The 23,481-nt window shown below is 38.1% G+C and overlaps 1 protein-coding gene across 1 annotated transcript in view; it reads right to left on the bottom strand.

The window, feature by feature from the left end:
- Positions 1–23,481, bottom strand: part of LOC131059745 (probable LRR receptor-like serine/threonine-protein kinase At1g56140) — a 90,737-nt gene that overhangs the window by 31,467 nt on the left and 35,789 nt on the right. Inside the window, exon 2 of the mRNA XM_059211092.1 lies at positions 4,096–4,343. Within this exon, the coding sequence (XP_059067075.1) occupies positions 4,096–4,343 (248 nt within the window). The remainder of the gene's footprint in view (positions 1–4,095; positions 4,344–23,481) is intronic.

Here is a 23,481-nt window from a genome sequence, read left to right on the forward strand (position 1 = left end):
TGCTACCATCTGCATTGTGCTTGATCTTATAGATCCAACATGATCCAACCATAGCTCTATTCGTTGGTCTAGGCACTACCTCCCAAACACCATTCTGCATAATTGAAGTATACTACTCAACCAAAGCATCTTGCCACACTTGATGTTGTGCAGCCTCCTGATAGCTAGAAGGTTCACTATCTACCAACTGACTAACTAATGCAACATAGTCATCAAACTTGGCTGGTTGTTTCTGTTGTCTACTACTCTTCCTAGGAGTACCCACTAACTCCTTAGTATATCTTTGTGTCTGTTGAACCTTACAGTTGTTGCTCCCAACTGTAGAAGATGAAATATCAACCTACATGTCTTCTTGATGCATCTCTTCTTGCACCTGTTGCTCAATACTCTGAGAACTCTCACCTCCTGAGCCTATGTTTGTACTAGTAACTGTACTAGAGCTTTGTTGACCTTGATTTGGTTGAGTGATCCTTGGAGCTTGTGTTGGCTACTCACTCTGATCATCTGCTGGCAAATCTCTGGACCTTCTAAATGCCTTGTCCTCCATGAACTTGACATCACATCGAACAATATATCTGCTTGGTCCCTGGAATGAATATCCGATATGCCTTTGAGGTTTCACTATACCCTACAAAGTACCCTCTTTCTGCAGTCTGATCTAACTTGGTACGTGTATCCTTTGGAATGTGAAAATATGCCAAACTCCCAAAGATCCTGAAGTGACTAACATCTGGCTTCTTCCCAGTGAATGCTTCCTCTAGTGTCATTTTCGCTAGCACCTTATGTGGAACCCTGTTTTGTAAGTATATAGCCCTACTACATGCTTCTGCCCATAAGTAACAGGGCAGGTTCTAATCATGTAGCATAGCCCTTGTTGCCTCTAATGTGGACTGATTCTTCCTCTCAGCAACCCCATTCTATTGTGGCTTGTAAGGAACAGTCCACTCTCTCTTGATTCATTCCCTGGTACAAAACTCTTGGAATTCATTCCCTTTGTACTCGCCTCCATTGTCTGACTAGAGAACCTTTATCTTCCTTCATGTCAAGTTCTCCACAAGAGCCTTGAACTCTTGGAAGGGACTGAAAACCTCATCCTTGGTCTTCAAAAAGTATATCCAGGTCTTCCTGGAGAAATCATCAATAAAAGTAACAAAGTACTCATATCCTCTGAGAGATTTCATCGACATTGGTCCACATACATCTGAATGTACTAGATCATGAAAACTCTTAGATTGAGTGTCACTCCTTGGAAAAGATGCTTTTGCAAACTTCCCCAACACACATCCCTTACATACATCATCGTGCTCTATGCTCACCTCTGGAACACCTGTCACAGTCTCATGAAGCAATTTAAGTGCTCCATGATGTATATGGCCCATCCTCCTATGCCATAGCTCTCCAAGATCTCTAGGATTACTGCTGCTCATGAGTGCCTTAGGAGTATCAAATTGCAACCTAGAAAGTCGACCACTCCTAACTCCAATAGCTATGGGTGATTTCCAATCCTTATGCTTAATCAATACATGTGCCCCTCTAAAGAGTACATTGTACCTTTTTTCCTGAAGGACAGATATAGAAATCAAATTCATCCCTAAGCCTGGAACATGCAACACATCATGAAGAGGAATCATGTTACCATTCTCCCTCTGAAACTGAGCAGTCCCTTTCCCAACTGAGTTGAGTTTGGACATGATTCCCATAGAGATCTGGATTCTGGTTCTCTCCTCCTTATAACTGGAGAAGTATTCTCTAACTCTTGTCATATGAAATGATGCCCCACTATCTATGTACCAAACACTCTATGAGGTTGAGCTAACCATACACGCTATGAGTGAAAACTCATCTTCCATTCTATTTGAGAGCTCATCTGCACTTGTTGAAGCTGCAACTTGCTTCTTGCCTTTCTTGTCATTCTTCTTCCTTTCTGGGCAATCGCTGACATAGTGGCTAAACTCGTGACAGCCATAGCACTTGATCTTCAACAAGTCTTTCTTCTTCTTCTCACCTTGTGGATTTGATCCTTTGTTGGAGCCCTTCTTTGTTTTTCCTTTACCCGCTAGGGCAATGTTCTCCTGTTCTGCCTCACTTTTCTGACTCTTATTGTTGGCTCCATTGACAAGGCTTAGTCTAAGCTCCTCCTAAGTGAAGTCACTCCAAATTCGATCCCAACTTGGTAAGGTGTCTCGTCCATTCACAACTTGAACAAAGACATCCCACTACTTAGAAAACTCATTTAGGGCTATCCGTACCAGCTCATCATCACTTGGTTTATCTCCAACAGCCGCTAACTCATCCTTGATAAGTCTGAGTCTGGTGAGGTAACTCATCGCGTCTTCTCCCTTATTCTTTCGGGCATTCCTCATCTTTTCTCTAAGAATCAACTTTCAATTAGTGGTAGCATTTTGGTATAGATTTAGAATGGCATCCCACATCTTCTTTGCAATATCTAACTCTACAATATGTGGAACTATATGGTCCTTGACACCATCAAGGATTAGCCTCCTCGCCTTGGAATCATCCTTCTTGTATGCTACAATCTATGTTGCATCTGAAGGTATAGTCACAATAGTGGTAACATATTCCTTGATACCATTCTCTTCTAGCAATAAAGAAATTCTGGCTTTCCAGACACCAAAATTAGAGGCTCCATCCAATCTGTCCTGATCTCTTAAACCAACTGAGGCCATCTCAAAGGTTAAAGCAAATAAAAATTCTAAAGAGGTTAAACTAGGTTTTATAAACCCTCAGTTTCCTTCGCCAAGGGTAAATCTCTTCCACCCTTAACTTAGCTCTGATACCATGTGAAAAATCTATTACAATTACTGATTATTATCCTCCTATCTTTGATAGATTATTTGAGCAACAAATATTGGAAAATAACACAACTTTTTTTACAAACTCATATAAATGCGCAACACAATGAACCCAATATTTTTGGACAATTGTCCCTGGAAAAACCTCGAAGGGAAAACCAGTACTGTAGATAAGGAATATTTATTAACTACAGCAAATCAAGAGACACAAATACTGCTTGCCTGTTACTGGTAGAGCTTCGACGACCTCCCAATTTCTCCTGCTGAGATTCCACCACGCTACTATCCCAACGCTATCACTGCGCCCTTGCTAACACTGCAAGACTTACTTGCTAAAACTGCAAGTTTCTCCACACAATTCATTCATTGTTTTCCAAATGCCCCTTGACCCCCTTATATACTACTCTTGTTGGAAAACCAACGGCCGAGATTAATTCTCAATCAACAGCTGAGATTAAAAACAACTAAACAACCCTAACCAAATTGGTTGTTAGAAGTTTCTAAAAAGAGTCAAATAATTAATAAAAATTGTTTGAACTCTAACTACATTTGTTAGCAAACAATTATTTACTAATTATTTAGCAAATGGACAAACAGCTGTCCAAGCTAACAAACTAACAGTTTATACCTTTTTTTAAGGAAGAAGGCAAGCAGTCAACAAAACAATACTCTGTTATTGTAATTTGCATTCAAGTTTTTCAATATCATTGTTTGATAACATATTTGAAGTCTTCTTTTCAGCAGTATAAATTGTTTGATAACATATTTGTAGTCTTCTTTTCAGCAGTATAAATTGTAATCTTTTAAGCTTTACCAATTACTTTCCATCTAATGATCTGATTTTAGTATTTTTTGGTGCCTTAGGACATAGAACTTGTCCTTTATTGTTCATAGGGTTTTAGCAAACTTTCTGAAGATTTATGTCGGATATAATAATTGTTAATACGGCTAGGCTTTTCTAGCAGTGCATGCCCGTTATGAGTTTCATGGCGTGTGATCCCTTTCCGCCTATTTCTTTTACGCTAAGTTGTAATTATTCCTTTTATTTTGAAGTAGTATAATCAGAAGTGATATATTCCTCTAGTATCAGGAGACATCTAGTGCCAGGAAACAAACAAAATGCTTTTACTGTCCATGGGGAAAAAAAAGTTGATACAAAAAGTGATTGCAGCTTACACTTTAAATATGCATTAATAGCCTCAATACGGCATTGTTTATTATTGAGGTACCTGACAAATTATATGTATACATTCCTGTGTCCACAAGGTTTGCTGAGAAATACCTGTACAAAGGCATCAAAGGAGCGCAATCCAAGGCTTCGCCAGACTTGTCCACTTGGAATCTGGATTTCTTCAAAGCGGAGTTCTACACTGTATATACCATTCTCAAGACCAAGTCCATAGTATCTCAGGGAAATGGGAGAAAGACGTGCTGTTTGATATATCGATGGGTTTTGATTGGCATTTGCTGTGTATTTATATTGATCACTTCTTTCAATACTTAAACCTGAATCATTTACGAAAAATCCCACTGAACCAACTTGAAAGAAAAAAACATTTCAAAACTTGCATAATGTCTTATGAATATGATAAAAATTAAACACGTGCAATGCAAATCTTCTGGGAGTATGATCTTAACAATATTTAAGGAGTAATTCTGACAGTTGGTAGCATCTGTGTACTAGTAAAGTCAACATATTAAACTATTATCCCACAATCTCAATATATAGGCAGTCACAATACAAGATACCATAAATAGTATTGTAAACCAAGTGGTAATATCATGGGGCAAAAGTAGGTGCCGAACTGGTCAGACAAACCCAAAAATAGCTCCTAAAAGTTGACGCACCAATTTCCACACCCTTCACACATGTGGAATCATCAAGAATAATATAGGACGCATCTATTCTGGCTCCAAAAAGGCAGTACGGATTGACTAACACGCGTGTTAGTTGCGTGTTTTAAACCATCGATTTCGCAGTTAACAGTTGCGATTGACTAACGTGCCACTAACACGCTGTACGATAGGTCTGTTTTGGAGCTAGAATAGCCGCGGCTGAATAATATACTACCTTGTCATAATTCATCATTAAATAATCCATCCAGAGACACTATTATGTCCAAATTAATCTTTTGCATTTTTAGTTCTTATAATTGTCACATAACCTATCATAACATCCTTAAAAATAATCTTCCTATAATATACCACTACAATAGTATCTTTTGACAACTAATAAACAAAAATTCAAGACATCAACATGTGACAAATTTCTACCTCAAAATATCATGCCCCTTTTTTAAAGGAGCACAATTATTTAACAATATACATTATAAATTCTATCATGTAATCATAAAAAAATGTTAAACAATAAATAAATGGTCTATACAAAATTTGTAAGATTGAGGCACATAATTTCTCATAATTCTCTCACTCATATAGCTTGCAAGTGCCAAGGAATAATATTATCATGAACTTAATTGCTAGGGTTGAGAGGCCCATATACTCTAAACATCATGTGAATTTCTCTATGCTTACATGCTTAGTTAATGAATTTGCAACAATCATCAAAGTCTTAACCTTAACAACTCCACCCTACCATCTTTGATCATAGTTAGACCACAAAATAATATTGTACATCAATATACTTAGTTTTGACATGAAATGTTGGGTTCTTAGCTAGGCAAATGACACTCTAACTATTACAATTAACTATTACTACACCCTATTTTAATCCAATATTTGATCACAATTTCTTGAGATAAATGACTTTTTTTATAGGCATATGTTGTTCCTATATACTTTGCCTTTGTAGTGGACAAAGAAACTACAATGTGTCACTTACTCGTCCAATTTATTGCACTACTACATAATATAAAAATCTTACGTACCAATGGGTCTTTTGCTATTAACATCATGTTCCCATTTTGAATCCACATAACAATGACTATTAAGAGAATTATAGTCTCCTATCAAAATACCAAGATAACACAATGAATACTATGGGGTATCTCATCAATATTTGAACATTCTTTTAACTATAGCTCAATGAACTTTACTAGGATTACACATATAATGGAAAAAAATCTCATTGCTTATGTAATGTTTAGTCCTATATAGACCATAGCTAATCCGAATTATAGATTCGGATGACAACACCTGAGTGAGAACCTGCGGTATTGTGGATTTGTTTAAATGAACAAGGTAAACATAGAATTGAAGCAAGCCAAAAAGTAATCTATTCAATTCAAAAATCCAACATATATCAGTTCATGAGATTCTAAGGGTCACCAAAACCCCTTCAGAATCGAAACCTAACAATCAAAACTGTTTATTTACATAATAAAATCTAAAACTGTAGCATCTTAAAATTGCGACACTTGCAATTTCGACTGCATTTTGGTCTTCACGATGGCGACGCAACATGGAACCTGAATGGAGACCCCGAAACTTGCTCACGACATCAAAAACTGCATTTTTCTAGCACCCTGCCTGATCCCTCCTTGCACCCTGCTATCCCGGGATGTGGGACCAGAGCGCCCAGTGCCCTGGTCCCCCAGGACCATGGCGCCCAGCGCCCTGGTCCCTGGCCCTATTTTGGGCCCGGTCTCTTTTGGGGCTTCGGGTCTTTTTGTTTGCAAATTGGAAAATAACATTTCCTGGTCGGCCTAAGGTCGGGAAACTCAGTCTATCAGCCCTAATTGACAAGTATATAAACTACATTTCCTCTCCCATTTTGGTAAGATGGAAAAGGCGTGGAAACGATACTCAAGCATTCAAGCATTCAAGCATTCAAACGTTCCTTCAAGCAATTGATCATTCCAAGTCTCCATTCAAGACTAAGTGTTGCATTCAAGACAAGGATTCAGCCATTGAAGAGGAGATCACATACTACAACATACAACAAACAACAACATCTACACCTTCGCATGTAAGAATACAAACATTCTTACAACAAGGTATTAGTACTTGTTTTACATTACAATCATTTACATTTACAGCATTTCTCATTTCTTGGTTAATTCCAAAACCGGGGTTTGACCTAAGGGCAAACCCCTAATCCCTAACCCCCCAATCGTCTTTGCTTTTTTGTGTGTAGGTTGCAGGTACGCGGCTGTAATTGAAGATCTGGAATCCTTGTGCAGAGACGAACAGATCCCCCTTCGTTTTGCGGATTTTTCAGAGGACCATGTGCATGTCGAGCGCCATCATCCCGTCAACTTTCGCTCAAATTTGCAGGACAGCGTCCTCTCGACATTTTACTGCTAATTCTAGGTCCGCAGCTCCATCCTATATCCCTATCTCTATTTATAGGCGAATCTTTCTCACTTTTCATGCATTCCTAGCCTAATCATTCTATCCACATTCTTTACAAAAGAGGGTAGCCTTGCTGTCTTAACCCTTGAAACTCATTTAGAATCCAATCTTGCATTGTGTGGGATTGGATCTTGTGAGTTTCAACCCCTCTTTTGAATGTAAAGTCTCCCCTAAGTGAAAACCATCAATCCTAGTACCCTCCCTTCTCTCTCCTTGGAGTTGGAAGAGGGGAGAGCAACTAGGGTTCGATTTTCCGCTTTACATTTTGGTGAACCCGACGTGAATCATCCTTTTTGATTATTCATGGTTAGATTTGAAAATTGGATTCCTTGATTACATTTCCATGTTTGATCTTTTGCAAAATTTTAGAGGTTAATTGCATAAAAACCCTAAATTTTCTTTTTAGTAATTAAGCTTGCGAAATGTTTAATTGTTAATGCTTGTTTCAGATCTACCCTTCTATTACAAATTATCAATTCATATTTGTGCTTTAATTCTGAAAATTAAGTGGTTAAGTGTAAAAACCCTAATTTTTGAAACCCTCTTGATTCAACCTTTGTCCAACAATTTCACTGATCAAAACATCTCCAAATCAGCTGTAACTTTGGATTTCGCAACAAAATCATAATATCTTTCATCCTTGAAAATTTGGAAAAAAGTTGCGAGGACCGTGTGCACTCCGAGCGCCATCGTCCCCGACATTTTTTCTGAAATTTCGGGAGTTAGATCTTACTGTATTTTTTTGCTAAAATCCAGAATTTTGGCTGATTTTATCAATTCTAACACTTTCAAAATTAAGGTCAAAGTTGGTCTTGAGGTTGCTTGGATTAAGGCTTCTAATTATTCAAAAATTGTTGAAATTGAAATTTTGTGTCAAAATTGTGTTCTTACTGTCCTAAATCTGAAAAGTGTGTTGGCATTCATTCAAAATTTCAGTGCTTTATTCAAATTCTTGCAATTTGTGACTTTTGAAATTAAGTGCTTAATTACAACAACTTTGATTTCCGCTTTCAAAATTGAATTTTGCGTGAAATTGAGTCAACTTTTGAATTTCAAAACTTGCATTGCTTTTGGTATTCCCTCTAAAATCATAAAATTCAAAATTTCAGTTTCCTTCTCTTTTTCAAAATTCAAATTTTGCATTTTTCGACAATCTTGGTAGGGTTCAATTTTGAGATTGCAACTTTAATTTGGCCTATCTACAGATCGTAAAATAACTCAATTTTTTCAGGTTAGCTTTAAAATCATCATAACTTTCATCCCTGAAAATTTTGAAAAAAGTTGCGAGGACCGTGTGCACTCCGAGCACCACGGTCCCTGACATTTTTTCTGAAATTTCGGGAGATTGTCGTGATCGCATTTAACAACTTAAATCTAGGAGATTGGCTGATCTTACTAAAATTTGCTACCTCTGAATTCAAAATCTTCTCTCCCTCTCTAGTGCATGAGTTTTACAACAATAAGCCCTACTTACACTATTCCCGTTAGATGAAGCCTTAGAATTAAGTATTTCCAAGGTTTAATTACTGAGGAGATGGAACCTAATTTGAATAGCCTTTTTAATGAGGACATGGGTAATTCCTCTAATCCTCCTAATGATGAAGAAGCTCTCCATGAGGTTTCTGTGGAACAACTTGCGAAATTGGATAACCAATTTGATGATTTTCGACAATGGATGTCTCAAGAATACCCCGATAGTCAAGCTCTTCCTTTAATTGAGGGTCTAAAACATATGCTTCAAAATGATAAGAATGGAATTGATATTTTGCGTGGTATTGCACACATTGTGGATTCGAATGTGATGCCTATGAAGAGTTGTGCTGAAAATTTAGGTTATATACAACCTCCCACTCAAGTCAATCATTCTATTCCTTTGACAACTTCTATTGCTAGCATACCTACCTTTACATCAAACATAATGACTACTTCTATACAAGACATTCCTCCTATGATCACCAGTCATGGGGGCAATCCTTCCTCTTCAATTAATCCTCTTCCTTCATTTAATCCAACTTCTTCATTCATTCCTTCAATGAGTGTCCCTATTACATCTCCACAAATGAACATGACACAAGGGGGCAATTCATTCAACCATTCCATTCCTCCTTGTAGTGTTCCTCCTTTCCAATCCTCTCCTATGATTAACTATCATAGTGTCCCACCACCTTACTCTTTACCTTCTTTCAATAACATAACACCTCCATCTCAATCTAACACATCTAATATGAATTCTTCGACTGAAGCGACCATTAATAATCTTGCACAAACTGTCTCTTCTTTACAGCAACAAATTGCCTCTATGAATCAATCTAAGTTTAGTGTGCCCACATTTGATGTTGCGAGCCCACTTTCTCTTGACATTGCTCGAGCTATCCCTCCTAAACATATTGAAATCCCACATTTGGAGCTTTATAATGGTAAAGGAGATCCTCTAACACATGTTAAGACTTTTCAAACAATATGTACCGATTTTGCTTATGACCAAAGGTTGCTTGCAAAACTGTTTACTAGAACATTAAGAGATAAAGCCCTACAATGGTATTGCTCATTGCCTTCTTTTTCTATTACTTCTTTCGAACAACTTGCAAATGCTTTTATTCAACAATTTCAAAACAATATAAGTCTTAAAGTTACTTTGATTGATTTAATGCATTGTAAACAAGGTGTTAAAGAAAAAGTGACTAATTTCATTGGTAGATATAAGCATTTGTATGCTCAAATTTCTTTTCCAGTGCCTGACAATGATATTCAAAGAATCTTTATTTCTAATTTACAAAAAGATATTCGAGACAAACTTCTATTTTCTGAGTTTACTTCTTTCCAACAGTTGTGTGCAACTCTTCACAATTATCAACTGACTGTGAGTCAAATGGAACAATCACATCCTATGGCTCCGAGTGATAAGGGTGATAGCAATCAACAACCATTTGGAAAGTTTAAACCGAACAGAGATTCCATCAAATTCAATGAAAACATCATCAACAACAATGTGAATGCAGCATTAGGTGTGCCTCCTATTTCTAAGTTTTTCAAGAAAGAAAGAAAGTATACTCCTTTGAATGAATCATCGCATAGTATTATGAATAAGTTATTGGAACAAAATGTGCTTACTCTCCCTCCTATAAGGCAAATAGATCCTGCAAAGATTAATTCACCTTATTTTGATAACAAATCTTTTTGTCAATTTCATCGTCAACCTGGGCATGATACTGAAAAATGTTTTGCTTTAAAGGGTAAAATTCAAGATTTGATTGATAATAATACTATCTCTGTTTCTAGAGTGAATGATAAAGGCAACACATCTGTAGCTCCTCCTAACCAAAATCTTCAGATTTTTACTGATCCATTACCTTCTCATACCTCTAATGCGATTGAGATTAATGATTCCTCTTTCTCATCTGATGGTCTTGTGTCTATGACTCCGAATGTGATTAACTTTGTAGAGCAACAAGAAAACCCTAAAGAACCTTCCATCACATTTGATTCTAGTGAAACTATCAGGGCACCTGATGGTCCTTTATACATAGTTGCAAAAGTCAAGAATACACCTTGTCGTGGAGTGTTTATTGATCCTTCATGCATGGTTAATGTTATTACCAAAGAATTTCTTTTTACTTTGCAATTGAATCAAGTGATCTATGACAAAACAGATGTGATTGTGAAATTATTTGATGCATTTTCTTCTCCTGCAATTGGTTCTATTACATTACCTATTGAGGTCCATAACAAATCCCTTTATGTGAGCTTTGCTATTATTCCTTCATCTGAACAATTTCATGTGAAGCTTGGCTATCCTTGGCTATCTTCCATGAAAGCTATTGCTTCTCCTATTCACAAGTGTTTGAAATTTCCCCATAATGGTGAAGTTGTTACTGTCAATCATAGTCTCTTTAAACCCACTGAAAGAACTTCTAGTGTTCCTATTGATTATTTTTGGCCTAAACAATTCCAATCTCTTCCTCCGCGAAGTGATCATCTTTTCAAATCTTATCAAAAGTGGAAAACAGATATGGTCCTATCTCTAAGTGAACCTAGAACACCCAAACTTGACATTCCTATCGTTCTTGAGAAGGAAGCTCTTCCTTTGAAAGATAAAACTAATGTCTTTCCTCAAGAAGATTCCCAACCCATTCCCATGGATGTGACTATGTTTATGCCGAATAAACCTTCTAAAAGTAGACCTATACCTCCTCGTCGTGATGGACTTGGTCTCCTTCCTAAACCAAATATTCCTCGTTTATATGGAGCAGTTCCTCCTCCTTCTTTTTATAGAGAGAAGAGACCTTCCTCTTCTCCTATTACCCAGCCTAAGAGACCACAACCTAAACACCCAAGTGATAAGGATGAGAACATTCCTCCTCCTCAATCTCCTCAACTTCCTACTAAGACTAGACGAAATCGTTCTGCACGTAAACGTCGATGAAAGCATCATCTTAGAGCTCAGGCAGCTGCTTCTCAAACTCTACAATCTCCAAAAACACCTTCAACAAGCATTATTCCATTTTCTCCAAAATCTCCTAAACATAAGATGCATGATGGTCTTGATCCTATGTGAGTTAAAGATCCTATTTTTATAAATCTTGATGATGCTATAGATGAAAATGTTATTTATGATGAAAATGTTACTCCTCTTGCTTCTGATAGTGAATATGAACTTGTTGATATTGATAACCATTTATCTAATGAATTTTCTAAAGCACTTATCCTAGCTCCTAGACAAGAACAACGTGGCTTGGAACATGAACATAGCCCTTGTTTGGATCTTGTGATAGCTCCATCTGTTGTGTTGGATGTTCCTCCTCTAGCATGTTCCCTGCCTTCTCGAAATATTGATCAGCAAGATCGGGGGGTAGATGATGTGCTAGACTAGTTTCATTAGCATAGCAAATTCTTTCCTCCTCTCTTGTGTTACTTCTTCTATGCGTTATTCTCATTCTTCTATTTGTTGTCCTAAGTGTTGTCTACTTGAGGACGATGCAAAGCATTGAGATCTCTTTTGGTCTCTCTCATGTTGACTCAAGAGACACATGTGTTCCCTTCTTCTAGGTGACCTTCCTTGATTAGGGGAATGAAGAACAATTATGCATACATACATATGATATACATGAATTATCAAACTGCATACTGACCCCGAGGAAAGCGAAGTCACCTCGTGCTTTGTGTTTTGTGTCTATTATCCTTGGGCTTATCTCACACTTGGGGGCTAAATCCTTGTGATAACGTGCTCCTTTCCCTTCTTATTTCTTATGTGTATCACTACGTTAAAGCAATCACCCCCATTGAGGTGTGTGCGATCGCTTTAACATAGGGGGGCATACACCCCATCTATCCCTTTAGGATACTTGAAAATTTCTTAGCGAACTTAGCTTTGCCTTGAAAATTTTTGGTATTTCTCTTACATGACTCATAGTGAGGGAACCTTACTACTGACAGTCATGGTTCTCCCTCGTGATCTTCCCTTTTACTTTGTCAATCGAAGTCGTAAGATCCTTAGTCCACTGGGGGGCTTGGTGTGTCTTGCCTCCTTGACGTGGTGAAAGTCTTTCAATGTTGTTTCCTTGTGCTTTACCGGAAGTATGAGCGTACCCTTATACTCCCGCTAAAGTGGGGGCTAAATGTAGCATCTTAAAATTGTGACACTTGCAATTTTGACTGCATTTCAGACTTCACGATGGCGATGCAACACAGAACCTGAATGGAGACCCTGAAACTTGCTCACGACATCAAAAACTGCATTTTTCTAGCACCCTGCCTGATCCCTCCTTGCACCCTGCTGTCCCGGGAGGTGGGACCAGAGCGCCCAGTGCCCTAGTCCTTCAGGACCAGGGCATCTAGTGCCCTAGTCCCCCAGGACCATGGCGCCCAGTGCCCTGGTCCCTGGCCCTATTTTGGGCTCGGTCTCTTTTGGGGCTTCGGGTCTTTTTGTTTGCAAATTGGAAAATAACATTTCCTGGTCGGCCTAAGGTCAGGAAAATCAGTCTATCAGCCCTAATTGACAAGTATATAAACTACATTTACTCTCCCATTTTGGTAAGATGGAAAGGGCATGGAAACGATACTCAAGCATTCAAGCATTCAAGCATTCAAACATTCCTTCAAGTAATTGATCATTCCAAGTCTCCATTCAAGACTAAGTGTTGCATTCAAGACAAGGATTCAACCATTGAAGAGGAGATCACATACTACAACATACAACATACAACAAACAACAACATCTACACCTTCGCATGTAAGAATACAAACATTCTTACAACAAGGTACAAGTACTTGTTTTACATTACAATCATTTACATTTACATCATTTCTCATTTCTTGGTTAATTCCAAAACCGGGGTTTGACCTAAGGGAAAACCCCTAATCCCTAACCCCCCAATCGTCTTTTCTTTTTTGTGTGTAGGTTGCAGGTACGCGGCTGTAATTGAAGATCTGGAATCCTTGTGCAGAGACGAACAGATCCCCCTTCATTTTGCGGATTTTTTGGAGGACCGTGTGCACGCCGAGCGCCATCATCCCGTCAACTTTCGCTCAAATTTGCAGAATAGCGCCGTCTCGACATTTTACTGCTAATTCTAGGTCCGCAGCTCCATCCTATATCCCTATCTCTGTTTATAAGCGAATCTATCTCACTTTTCATGCATTCCTAGCTTAATCATTCTATCCACATTCTTTACAAAAGAGGGTAGCCTTGCTGTCTTAACCCTTGAAACTCATTTAGAATCCAATCTTGCATTGTGTGGGATTGGATCTTGTGAGTTTCAACCCCTCTTTTGAATGTAAAGTCTCCCCTAAGTGAAAACTGTCAATCCTAGTACCCTCCCTTCTCTCTCCTTGGAGTTGGAAGAGGGGAGAGCAACTAGGGTTCGATTTTCCGCTTTACAAAAACTACGGAACTTTCAAAAAACTATATGAAATTTTGTCCTAACTTTAACTAGACATAACTTTCTACTCAGGACATGCATGCAATTCACACTTCATTCAGTGCTTTAAAATGGACATGCATGCAATTCACACTTCATTTTTAGTGCTTTAAAATGGACACACATGCAATTCACATTTCATTTATTGCTTAAAATGGACATGCATGAAATTCACACTTGGACTTTGGTGCTTAAAAAGGATATGCATGAAATTCACACTTCATTTTAGTGCTATAAAAATCAACATGGGATACTACGATTAAAATGGACATGCATGCAGTTCATACTTGGATTTTGGTGCTATAAAGCTGACATGGACATGTGAATCTCACACTTCAATTTTCGGCTTAAAATGGACACGTCTTTATCTTATGATTAGATCATCTCACACAGTGATATCTTAAGGGAAAGAGATTTTGAGCACTTGCTCTCTATCTGGAGTGGTCCTACTATTAACACACACTATCCTCTCCCTTGGCTTTCATGGACCCGGGTGCAAGAGAAAAGTGTTAACGTAACTAAAAAAAATATTTTTCAGAAATAGGGCCTGCCTTCTAGGACCTCACTGATTTTGGAAGGGAACAACCCAAGCTATACTCTCTTTTAGTCCACTATATAAATATTCATAATTCTAGTGAAAAACATAAATCAACTAGTGTTGTTGTGTTATACTGATGGTTTCCCTTAGTATCAAAATACAAATACCTTTGTGGTCTTGACAAAAGTCAAAATCCTCTGGTGCTTGTGTGCTAGATGCATAAAGACATGTGTTCTACATGTTGGGATATCTCTTAAATGAGCTAGCCATGGCATGTATAACCACATGATTTACCCCGAAAGCTCCCCCAGTACGAAACAATTTTAGGAGCCAAAAATCTCACATTTGATGGTTTAGGGAGTGCATTGATGAATAAATGATGAACAGTTAGTACCAAACCAGTAATGAGAGGGGGGGCTAGTGAATCAATATAGGCAAAAACACTTCTCCTAAACCGGTTTGACTGCACACACTGAACTTTGACTGGCAAACAATAACACCAGTCTACATCAGATTACTACCAGTAAAACATAGTGAGAATGTGAAAGACATAAATCGGTAACCCTTAGCTTTCCATACAATCTAGTGCCTCATTTCCACTTCACCCTTATGCGTAAACAAGTAATCTATCATCAAAAATATAATGACTACTAGTTCAACATATTTTACCAATTTGACATAAAACACTAAACCATCACATGAAAGGCATCACACATGACACACTGATTTTTTCACGTGGAAACCCAATTGGGAAAAACCATGGTGGGGATGAATACCTACAAACTGCTCTTTGAACTCTTTTGAAGTCCACTCTGTTAGGAGCCTAGTCCGGTTAAAGACTATTACAATAGGTTCTATTGGGAACCGATACTGCTAGGGATCACCTAGTTAAGGGATGGCTAAATACCTGGTTAAAGGTTACCTCACAAGATGATTTGAAGAACTCATTGAATTGAGTCACCTTATTAAAGGATTTACACAAAAGCTTGTTAAAGCTACCCGGTTAAGGGATTTTCCAATTGTTGAAATGGTTAGAAGTCAACAGGTAATACACTGATCAGATAACAACACTCAATGCCAAGGTAGATCCTTTTTAGCTCCTCCTCTTTTGCAATCACACTCTGCAGGTATCAACACACTTCTTCGGTCTGGCAAGAATCAAGTATCTCTTCACTTGGATACACACATAACATTTTCCAACAAATTCAAAATGAAAAACATCATCGATCTTATAGGAAACAGATAGGTCAGTAGCATAAACTCTAAGCCCTAAACATTTAGGTTTTACAATCTAGTTGGTTCAATCCTGACCATTAATCACACTGCATTGAATACAATAGTCTTGAAAAGATCTCAAGACATTCTCCAACATTCAGTCTTTGCTGCTTCAGGAAGCTGATAACTCATCACGCGCTCACCACCATTTACAAAGACTTCGCACATTCCCAAGGTAGATAGAATCAATCTCCATGCAAGATCCTCAAGGAAATCCTTCACACGCACAAGGCTGACATGGCAACACTTATCTGGTCTTCATTACAAAGCTAACTCATCACAAGATGTCATCAATTGAATCGCACAAACTTGGAATGCATCAACCAGAAACCTTAAAGCTGAGACTACCAACTGGTAGTCATGCCAAATGAAACCCTGATACAAAACTTTCATTTACCAGTTCTCATTCCAACATACCGGTTCACCTTGAACAAACATACTACTTCACTTTTTCACAAATACCGATTTACATATCATACCGATTCTCTTGCCAGTTTCCTTACTACAACATGCTAGTTCATACTTCAGTATATTGACATCAATGACAACATACGACATCATCATGTCATCATGCTCTGCACATATGCCAACAATCTCCCCCTTTGGCATTGATGGAAATATGCAAAGATATCTTTCTACTTCACATCTTCTCCCCAATACAGCAGATATATTTTCCGGTTTACATCTTCTCACCCTTTGAAAACAATGCCAAAGTGGAGGCATACACTTCTATGTTCAACTATGTTACTCCCCCTAAGGAGTAGCATCCTTCAACACACCAATCCTGAAAAAGATATATCAATGTAAAACCTAACTGAGGTGGAGCACACACCTTTAGTTCACCTCTTGAAGGGGGAGAACCCCTAATTTACCTCTCAAATAGGTAAAGGTGGGATTCGGTGAGGCTTGGTGAATATGTCTGCTAACTGCTCCTTACTGGAAACATGTTCCAATACAACCTCTTTGTTCTAAACCTTCTCCCTCAAGAAATGATACTTGAGCTTGAAGTGCTTGGTTCTAGCATGTAAAACCGGATTCTTGGAGATGTTAATTGCACTTGTGTTGTCACAAAATATACTTACCGGTTCATATACAGGAACTTTGAAGCCATTTAATACATGCTTCATCCAAATTGTCTGGGTGCAGTTCATAAATGCTGCAACATGCTCTACTTCTGCTGTAGACTGAGAGATACAACTCTGCTTCTTACTCACCCATGAGACTACTCTACCACCAAGAAAGAATGCATCACCGGTTGTGCTCTTCCAGTCATCCACATTACCATCCCAATCAGCATCTGTAAAAACTTTCAGGTTGAAACCATTGTTGTATGGATACCATAATCTATAGTCAATAGTTCCCTTCAAATATCTCAGAATTAGCTTGACTGCTACCAAGTGGGATTCTCTTGGGCTTTTCTAGAACCGTGTAGTAATGCCCACTACATGTGCAATGTCCGGTCTGCTATGTACTAAATAGTGGAACTTACCAATCATTGATCGATATTCCTTCTTATTTACCAACGTTGAGTCATCCTCCTTTGATAGTTTACAACCGGTCACCATCGGTGTACCAATCGGTTTGTTGTCTTCCATGCCAAAGGTCTTCAATACCTCTTTGACATACTTGGACTGAGTGATAAATATTCCATCTCTCATTTGTTGAATCTATATTATAATGAAGAATGTAATCTCCCCTATAAGTGACATCTCAAATTCCTTCTTCATCTCATTAGCAAAGTCATGACTCATCTTGTCATCTTGACCAAAAATTATGTCATCAACAAATACTTCACAGATCAGAATCTGATCTCCTTCTGATTTCAAGTAGATATTGCTATATTCACTTGTTCTTTCAAATCCAATCTTCACAGGATGGGAGTGCAAGCATTCACACCATCCTCTAGGTGCCTCCTTTAGTCCATACAAGGCTTTATGTAGCCTACACACCATGTCATTGTCTTCTGCTAGGGAAAACCCATCTAGTTGCTCTATATACACCTCCTCTTCTAGTATTCCATTCAAGAATGTAGATTTTACATCCATTTGATATACTTTGAATCCCTTGAAGGCTGCATATGCAAGAAGCATACAAACTCCTTCCAATTTGGCTACTAGAGCAAAGATTTCTCCATAGTCTTCTCCTTCTTCTTGAGCATACCCTTTACACACCAGTCTAGCTTTGTTTCTTACCACTATGCCATCTTCATTCAGATTATTTCTAAAAACCTATTTGGTGCCTATGACATTTTTATGCTCAAGTCTGGGTACCAAAGACAATGTACCATTCTTTTCTATCTGGTCAAATTCTTCTTCCATTGCCTTGATCCAGTCTTCATCTTTATGTGCCTCTTTAAATGTTTTAGGCTCAAATTTAGAGATCATGCAAGAATTTTCTCTGAACTTTCTTCTTGTAAGAATTCCTGCATCCTTATCTCCCATGATCTTCTTTGGATCATGATTCAGCTTTACATACCTAGGAATAATCTTAGTTGTTTCCTCTTGCTTTTCTTCTTCATCCTCATCTTCATTAGCATCAACATCTACTGGTTTAGGAGCACTATTACTAGTGCTAGGCTATTTTGCAATCGGTTCCTAGAAGGTTACTACCGGCTCCTCACATACTTGCTCACTGTCAGTTTCCTCACATTTCTCAGAGGTTTCATCAACTCTAACATTGATGCTTTCAACAATTCTCTGAGTCCTATTGTTGAAACATTTGAGAGCTTTTCTCTTTGTGGAATACCCTAGGAATATTCCCTCATCACATTTTGCATCAAACTTTCTCTGATGTTCACTCCTCTTGATATAACATTTTCTACCAAACACTCTAAAGTAGCTTACCTCTTGCATCTTACCAGTCCAATACTCATAAGGTGTTTTATCCTTACCCTTTTTGGTGAGTACCCAGTTCATTGTGTAGACTGCAGTGCTCACCGCTTCTCTCCAAAAGGTGTGAGCAACTTTTCCTTGGATCAACATTATTCTGGCTACTTCAACTACAGTTTGGTTGTTTCTCTCTGCTAGGCCATTTTGCTGTGGAGTCTGGGGGGCAGACAGTTGCCTCTTGATTCCGTTCTCTTCACAGTACTTGTTGAATTCATTGGAAGTGAATTCTCCTCCTTGATTAGTTCTTAGGCACTTAATCCTCTTACTGCTTTCTTTTTCAACCAATGCTCTGAAGGATTTGAACTTTCTAAAGGCTTTAGATTTGTCCTTCAAGAATGTGACCCACATCATTATTGAGCAATCATCAATAAGAATCATAAAATACCGATCTCCCTACACACTCCTAGTTTTCATAGGATCACACAAATCAATATGCACAAGATCAAGTAAATTGTTTGCAGTGAAAGATTTACCTTTGAAGGTTGAGGAAGACATTTTCCCTAGTTGACACTCTCTGCATAAAGGATTCTCCAATTTGCTCCACATAGGCAATCCTCTAACCGCTTTGATGTCACTGGCCTTCACAATATTATCAAAGTTTACATGGCAGAGTCTCCTATGCCATATCTAGCTATCATCAAACTTAGCCATTAGACATGTACTGATATTTGCATTCAACTGAAATAGGTTTCCTTTGGTCTCCATACAAGTGGCCACTAGTTCACCATTCTTTCCTTTGATTTTGCACACTCCATCTTTGAATTCTAGAGTGAGTCCATTATCATTTAGCTAGGCAACACTCAAAAGGTTGTGTCTAATACCTTCTACCCAATACACATTGTTAGCACTTCTTTTTCCATTTAGAGAGATGGACCCTTTGCCTTTTACCATACATGGTGCATCATTACCAAAATGAACCACACCACCATCATACTCTTCTAGAGATAGAAACTTACTTTGGTCACCAGTCATATGGTGAGAACAGCCACTGTCAATAATCCACTCATTGGAATTATCAAAGCAGGAGACAAGAGTCTTCTTGTCTGACACATATTCCTTAACTACTACAAACACAATCTCTTTACTTTCTTCATCTTTTGATTCCTCATCGGTGACACCTTCATCAACTCCTACAAAATAGTTTCTCCTGTTTCCTCCTTTGAACTTCTTGAACTTCTCCAGTTTGTCCTTATTATCACCATTAGGATAGTTTACAACAATGTGTCCTATCCTATTGCAAGAAAAGCATTTCAAAGGGAGCTTACCTTTGTATTTACTAGTTCCCTTAGGAAGTCTCTTGGAAAGAAGAGCTTCAAATTCCATCAGGATCTCCTCATCATCCATTTCTCTGCTTTGTCTTGGTTCACCACTAGTACTAGCTTCTTTACCCTTTCTAGATGGTGCAGTAGATGCTCTAAAGGCTAATTCAGTCTTCTGAATACTGCCATCATAATTATTTAGCTCATAAGTTGTCAACTTAGCAATGATGGATTCTAGGGATACCTTTGTCCTGTCTATAGACCTCAACTCCTGAATAGCAGCAACCCTTATTGCATAGACCATTAATAAGGATCTCAAGACTTTGCTAACAACAGTGGAATCATCTATTTTACCACCTGCACTCTTGATGTCTACAACAATAGTTTTGATTCTTATTCCATATTGTTGAATGGTCTCTCCTTCAACTATCCGCATGTCTTCAAACTTTCCCCGAAGGCTCTCTTCCTTAGCTTGTTTCACATGCTCATCACCACCATAGATATTCTCAAGAGCATCCCATACTTCTTTGGGATTGTCTTTATCCTGAACATCAATAAACTCAATCTCATAAAGACTGCAGATTAGGGCTTCCATGACTTGCCCATTCTACTGAATCTCTCTCTTTTGATCATTGGTGAGAGTACTGGTAGGGATAACATAATAATTCTCAACATAGCTCCAGTGTTGAGCACCCATGCTTCTGATGTATATCTTCATTTTGTCCTTCCATATTTTAAAGTTGTCTCTATTGAACTTTTGACCTTCCCTCTTCGTCATTAGAGTAGGATCTTTTCCTCAAGTGGTTAAGCTTACAACACAGAGGACCTGGAAGATGCTCTGATACCAATTGATGAATAAATGATGAACAGTTAGTACCAAACTGGTACTAAGAGGGGGGGGGTGAATCAATACAGGAAAAAACACTTCTCCTAAACCGGTTTGACTGCACACACTGAACTTTGACTAGCATGCAATAACACTAGTCTACATCAGATTACTACCAGCAAAACACAGTGAGAATGTGAAAGACATAAACCAATAACCCTTAGCTTTCCATAGAATCTAATGCCTCATTTCCACTTCACCCTTATGCATAAACAAGTAATCTATCATCAAAAATATAATGACTGCTAGTTCAACATATTTTACCAGTTTGACATAAAACACTAAACCATCACATGAAAGGCATCACACATGACATTGATTTTTTCACATGGAAACCCAACTGGGAAAAACCACGATGTGGATGAATACCCACAAGCTACTCTTTGAACTCTTTTGAAGTCTGCTCTGTTAGGAGCCTAGTCCAATTAAAGACTATTACAATAGGTTCTATTAGGAACTTATCCTACTAGGGATCACTTGGTTAAGGGATGGCTAAATACTTGGTTAAAGGTTACAACCCTGTTAGAGGTTACCTCACAAGAGGATTTGAAGAATTCATTGAACTGAGTTACCCTATTAAAGGATTTACACAAAAGCCTATTAAATCTACCTGGTTAAGGGATTTTCCAACTACTAAAATGGTTAGAAGTCAATAGGTAATACACTAATCTGATAACAACACTCAATACCAAGGCAGATCCACTTTAGCTCCTCCTCTTTTGCAATCACACTCTGTAGGTATCAATGCACTTCTCCAGTCTGGCAAGAATCAAGTATCTCTTCACTTAGATACACACATAACATTTGCCAATAACTTCAAAATGAAAAACACCATCAACCTTACAGGAAATAGATAGGTTAGTAGCATAAACCCTAAACCCTAAACATTTAGGTTTTACAATCTAGTCGGTTCAATCCTGACCATTAATCACACTGGATTGAATACAATAGTGTTGAATAGATCTCAAGACATTCTCCAACATTCATTATTTGTCACTTCAGGAAGCTAATAACTCATCACGTGCTCTACACCATTTATAGAGACTTCGCACATTCCCAAGGTAGATAGAATCAATCTCCATGCAAGATCCTCAAGGAAATCCTTCATGCGCACAAGGCTAACGTGGCAACACTTATCTAGTCTTCATTACAAAGCTAACTCATCACAAGATGTCATCAGTTGAATCACACAAACTTGGAATGCATCAACCGAAAACCTTGAAGCTGAGACTACCAACTGGTAGTCATGCCAAATGAAACCCTGATACAAAACTTCCATTTACCGATTCTTATTCCAACATACCGGTTCACCTTGAACAAACATACCGCTTCACTTTTTCACAAATACCGATTTACATATCATACTGGATCTCTTGCCAGTTTGCTTACTACAACATATCGGTTCATACTTCAGCATATTGACATCAATGACAACATATGATATCATCATGTCATCATGCTCTGCACATATACCAACATGTGCATCGTACCCCAAAGATACCTCTCATGTACCCTTCCTAATGAGAGATAAATCCCTAGGTGATAAGATATTTGCATCTTCAAGGTAAGAGAAACTGGTATTCCTGAGAACTGTGTGTTGTGGAGTGGAGCCAATTCTTCCAGATTATCTATTTGTCCATTTTGTTTGGGTATTTTGTAGAGGCCTCATTGAATGGTGTCCACTTTCTAACTTAGGCATATGTTTACTATGATTGTTTGTGTATCACTCATGTGTTCAACTAGTAAGAGTCAGTATTGATCTTGGGCTAATCTAGGCCCTTTTCCTTGCATGAAATTCATTTGGCCATACTCATCTACCAGAAAATATGTTACTTGAACAAAGTCACCTCAACAATTTGATCAAATAAACAAATTTGCAAACAAGTTCCTTAGTACAAAACAAGATAGAATATCTTATCTTTTGTGATCATAGGTTTCCTAGAGTCCAAAGTCATAATATCCCACAAGTCCTTACATAAGCCCTTGCACATAGTCAGGTCATATTTCTGAAGTCTTTACATAAGTCCTTACACAGTCCTTGGATGGTCCTTGTAATCATGTCTAAGCTCATCAAGGTTGCATTAGTCCATGCATAAGGTCTCCATTTACGACTCTCAAAGTCCCCCACCAACTGCATATTCATATTAGGAGTCATATCATGTGTCAAAATGGGTTTTCATTCATCATATTCGATCAATGTCAAGTCGACCATCTACATCCTAGGTGCATCATAGTGTGTCATAGATCTTAGAGTCGTCTTATGAACCATTCATGCCCATAATATGGTCGCAAAAGGCTAAAAATAAGATGGATCCAAAGAGTGACCCATTGTTTAATCCTACTTGCAAGAACATGGATGTGTCAAATAGTCAACCTAATTGGAATGTAAACTTGAACATGCCTTTAATGGAAGAAATTTGGCACAACTTGACACATGAAGAACTCGAGGCCACCCAACATGATTTGCAAGTCCTCATGGTTCTCAATGCTCTTATCAATAATTATAGGGATAGTTATCTTTCCCTATTAATACAAAATGGACCTATTTTATCCTCAAATTTTGACATTACAACAATTTTTCCACTAGGGGT

The sequence above is a fragment of the Cryptomeria japonica genome, chromosome 9 (genome assembly GCF_030272615.1).
Source record: "Cryptomeria japonica chromosome 9, Sugi_1.0, whole genome shotgun sequence".
Taxonomy (NCBI): Eukaryota; Viridiplantae; Streptophyta; class Pinopsida; order Cupressales; family Cupressaceae; genus Cryptomeria; species Cryptomeria japonica.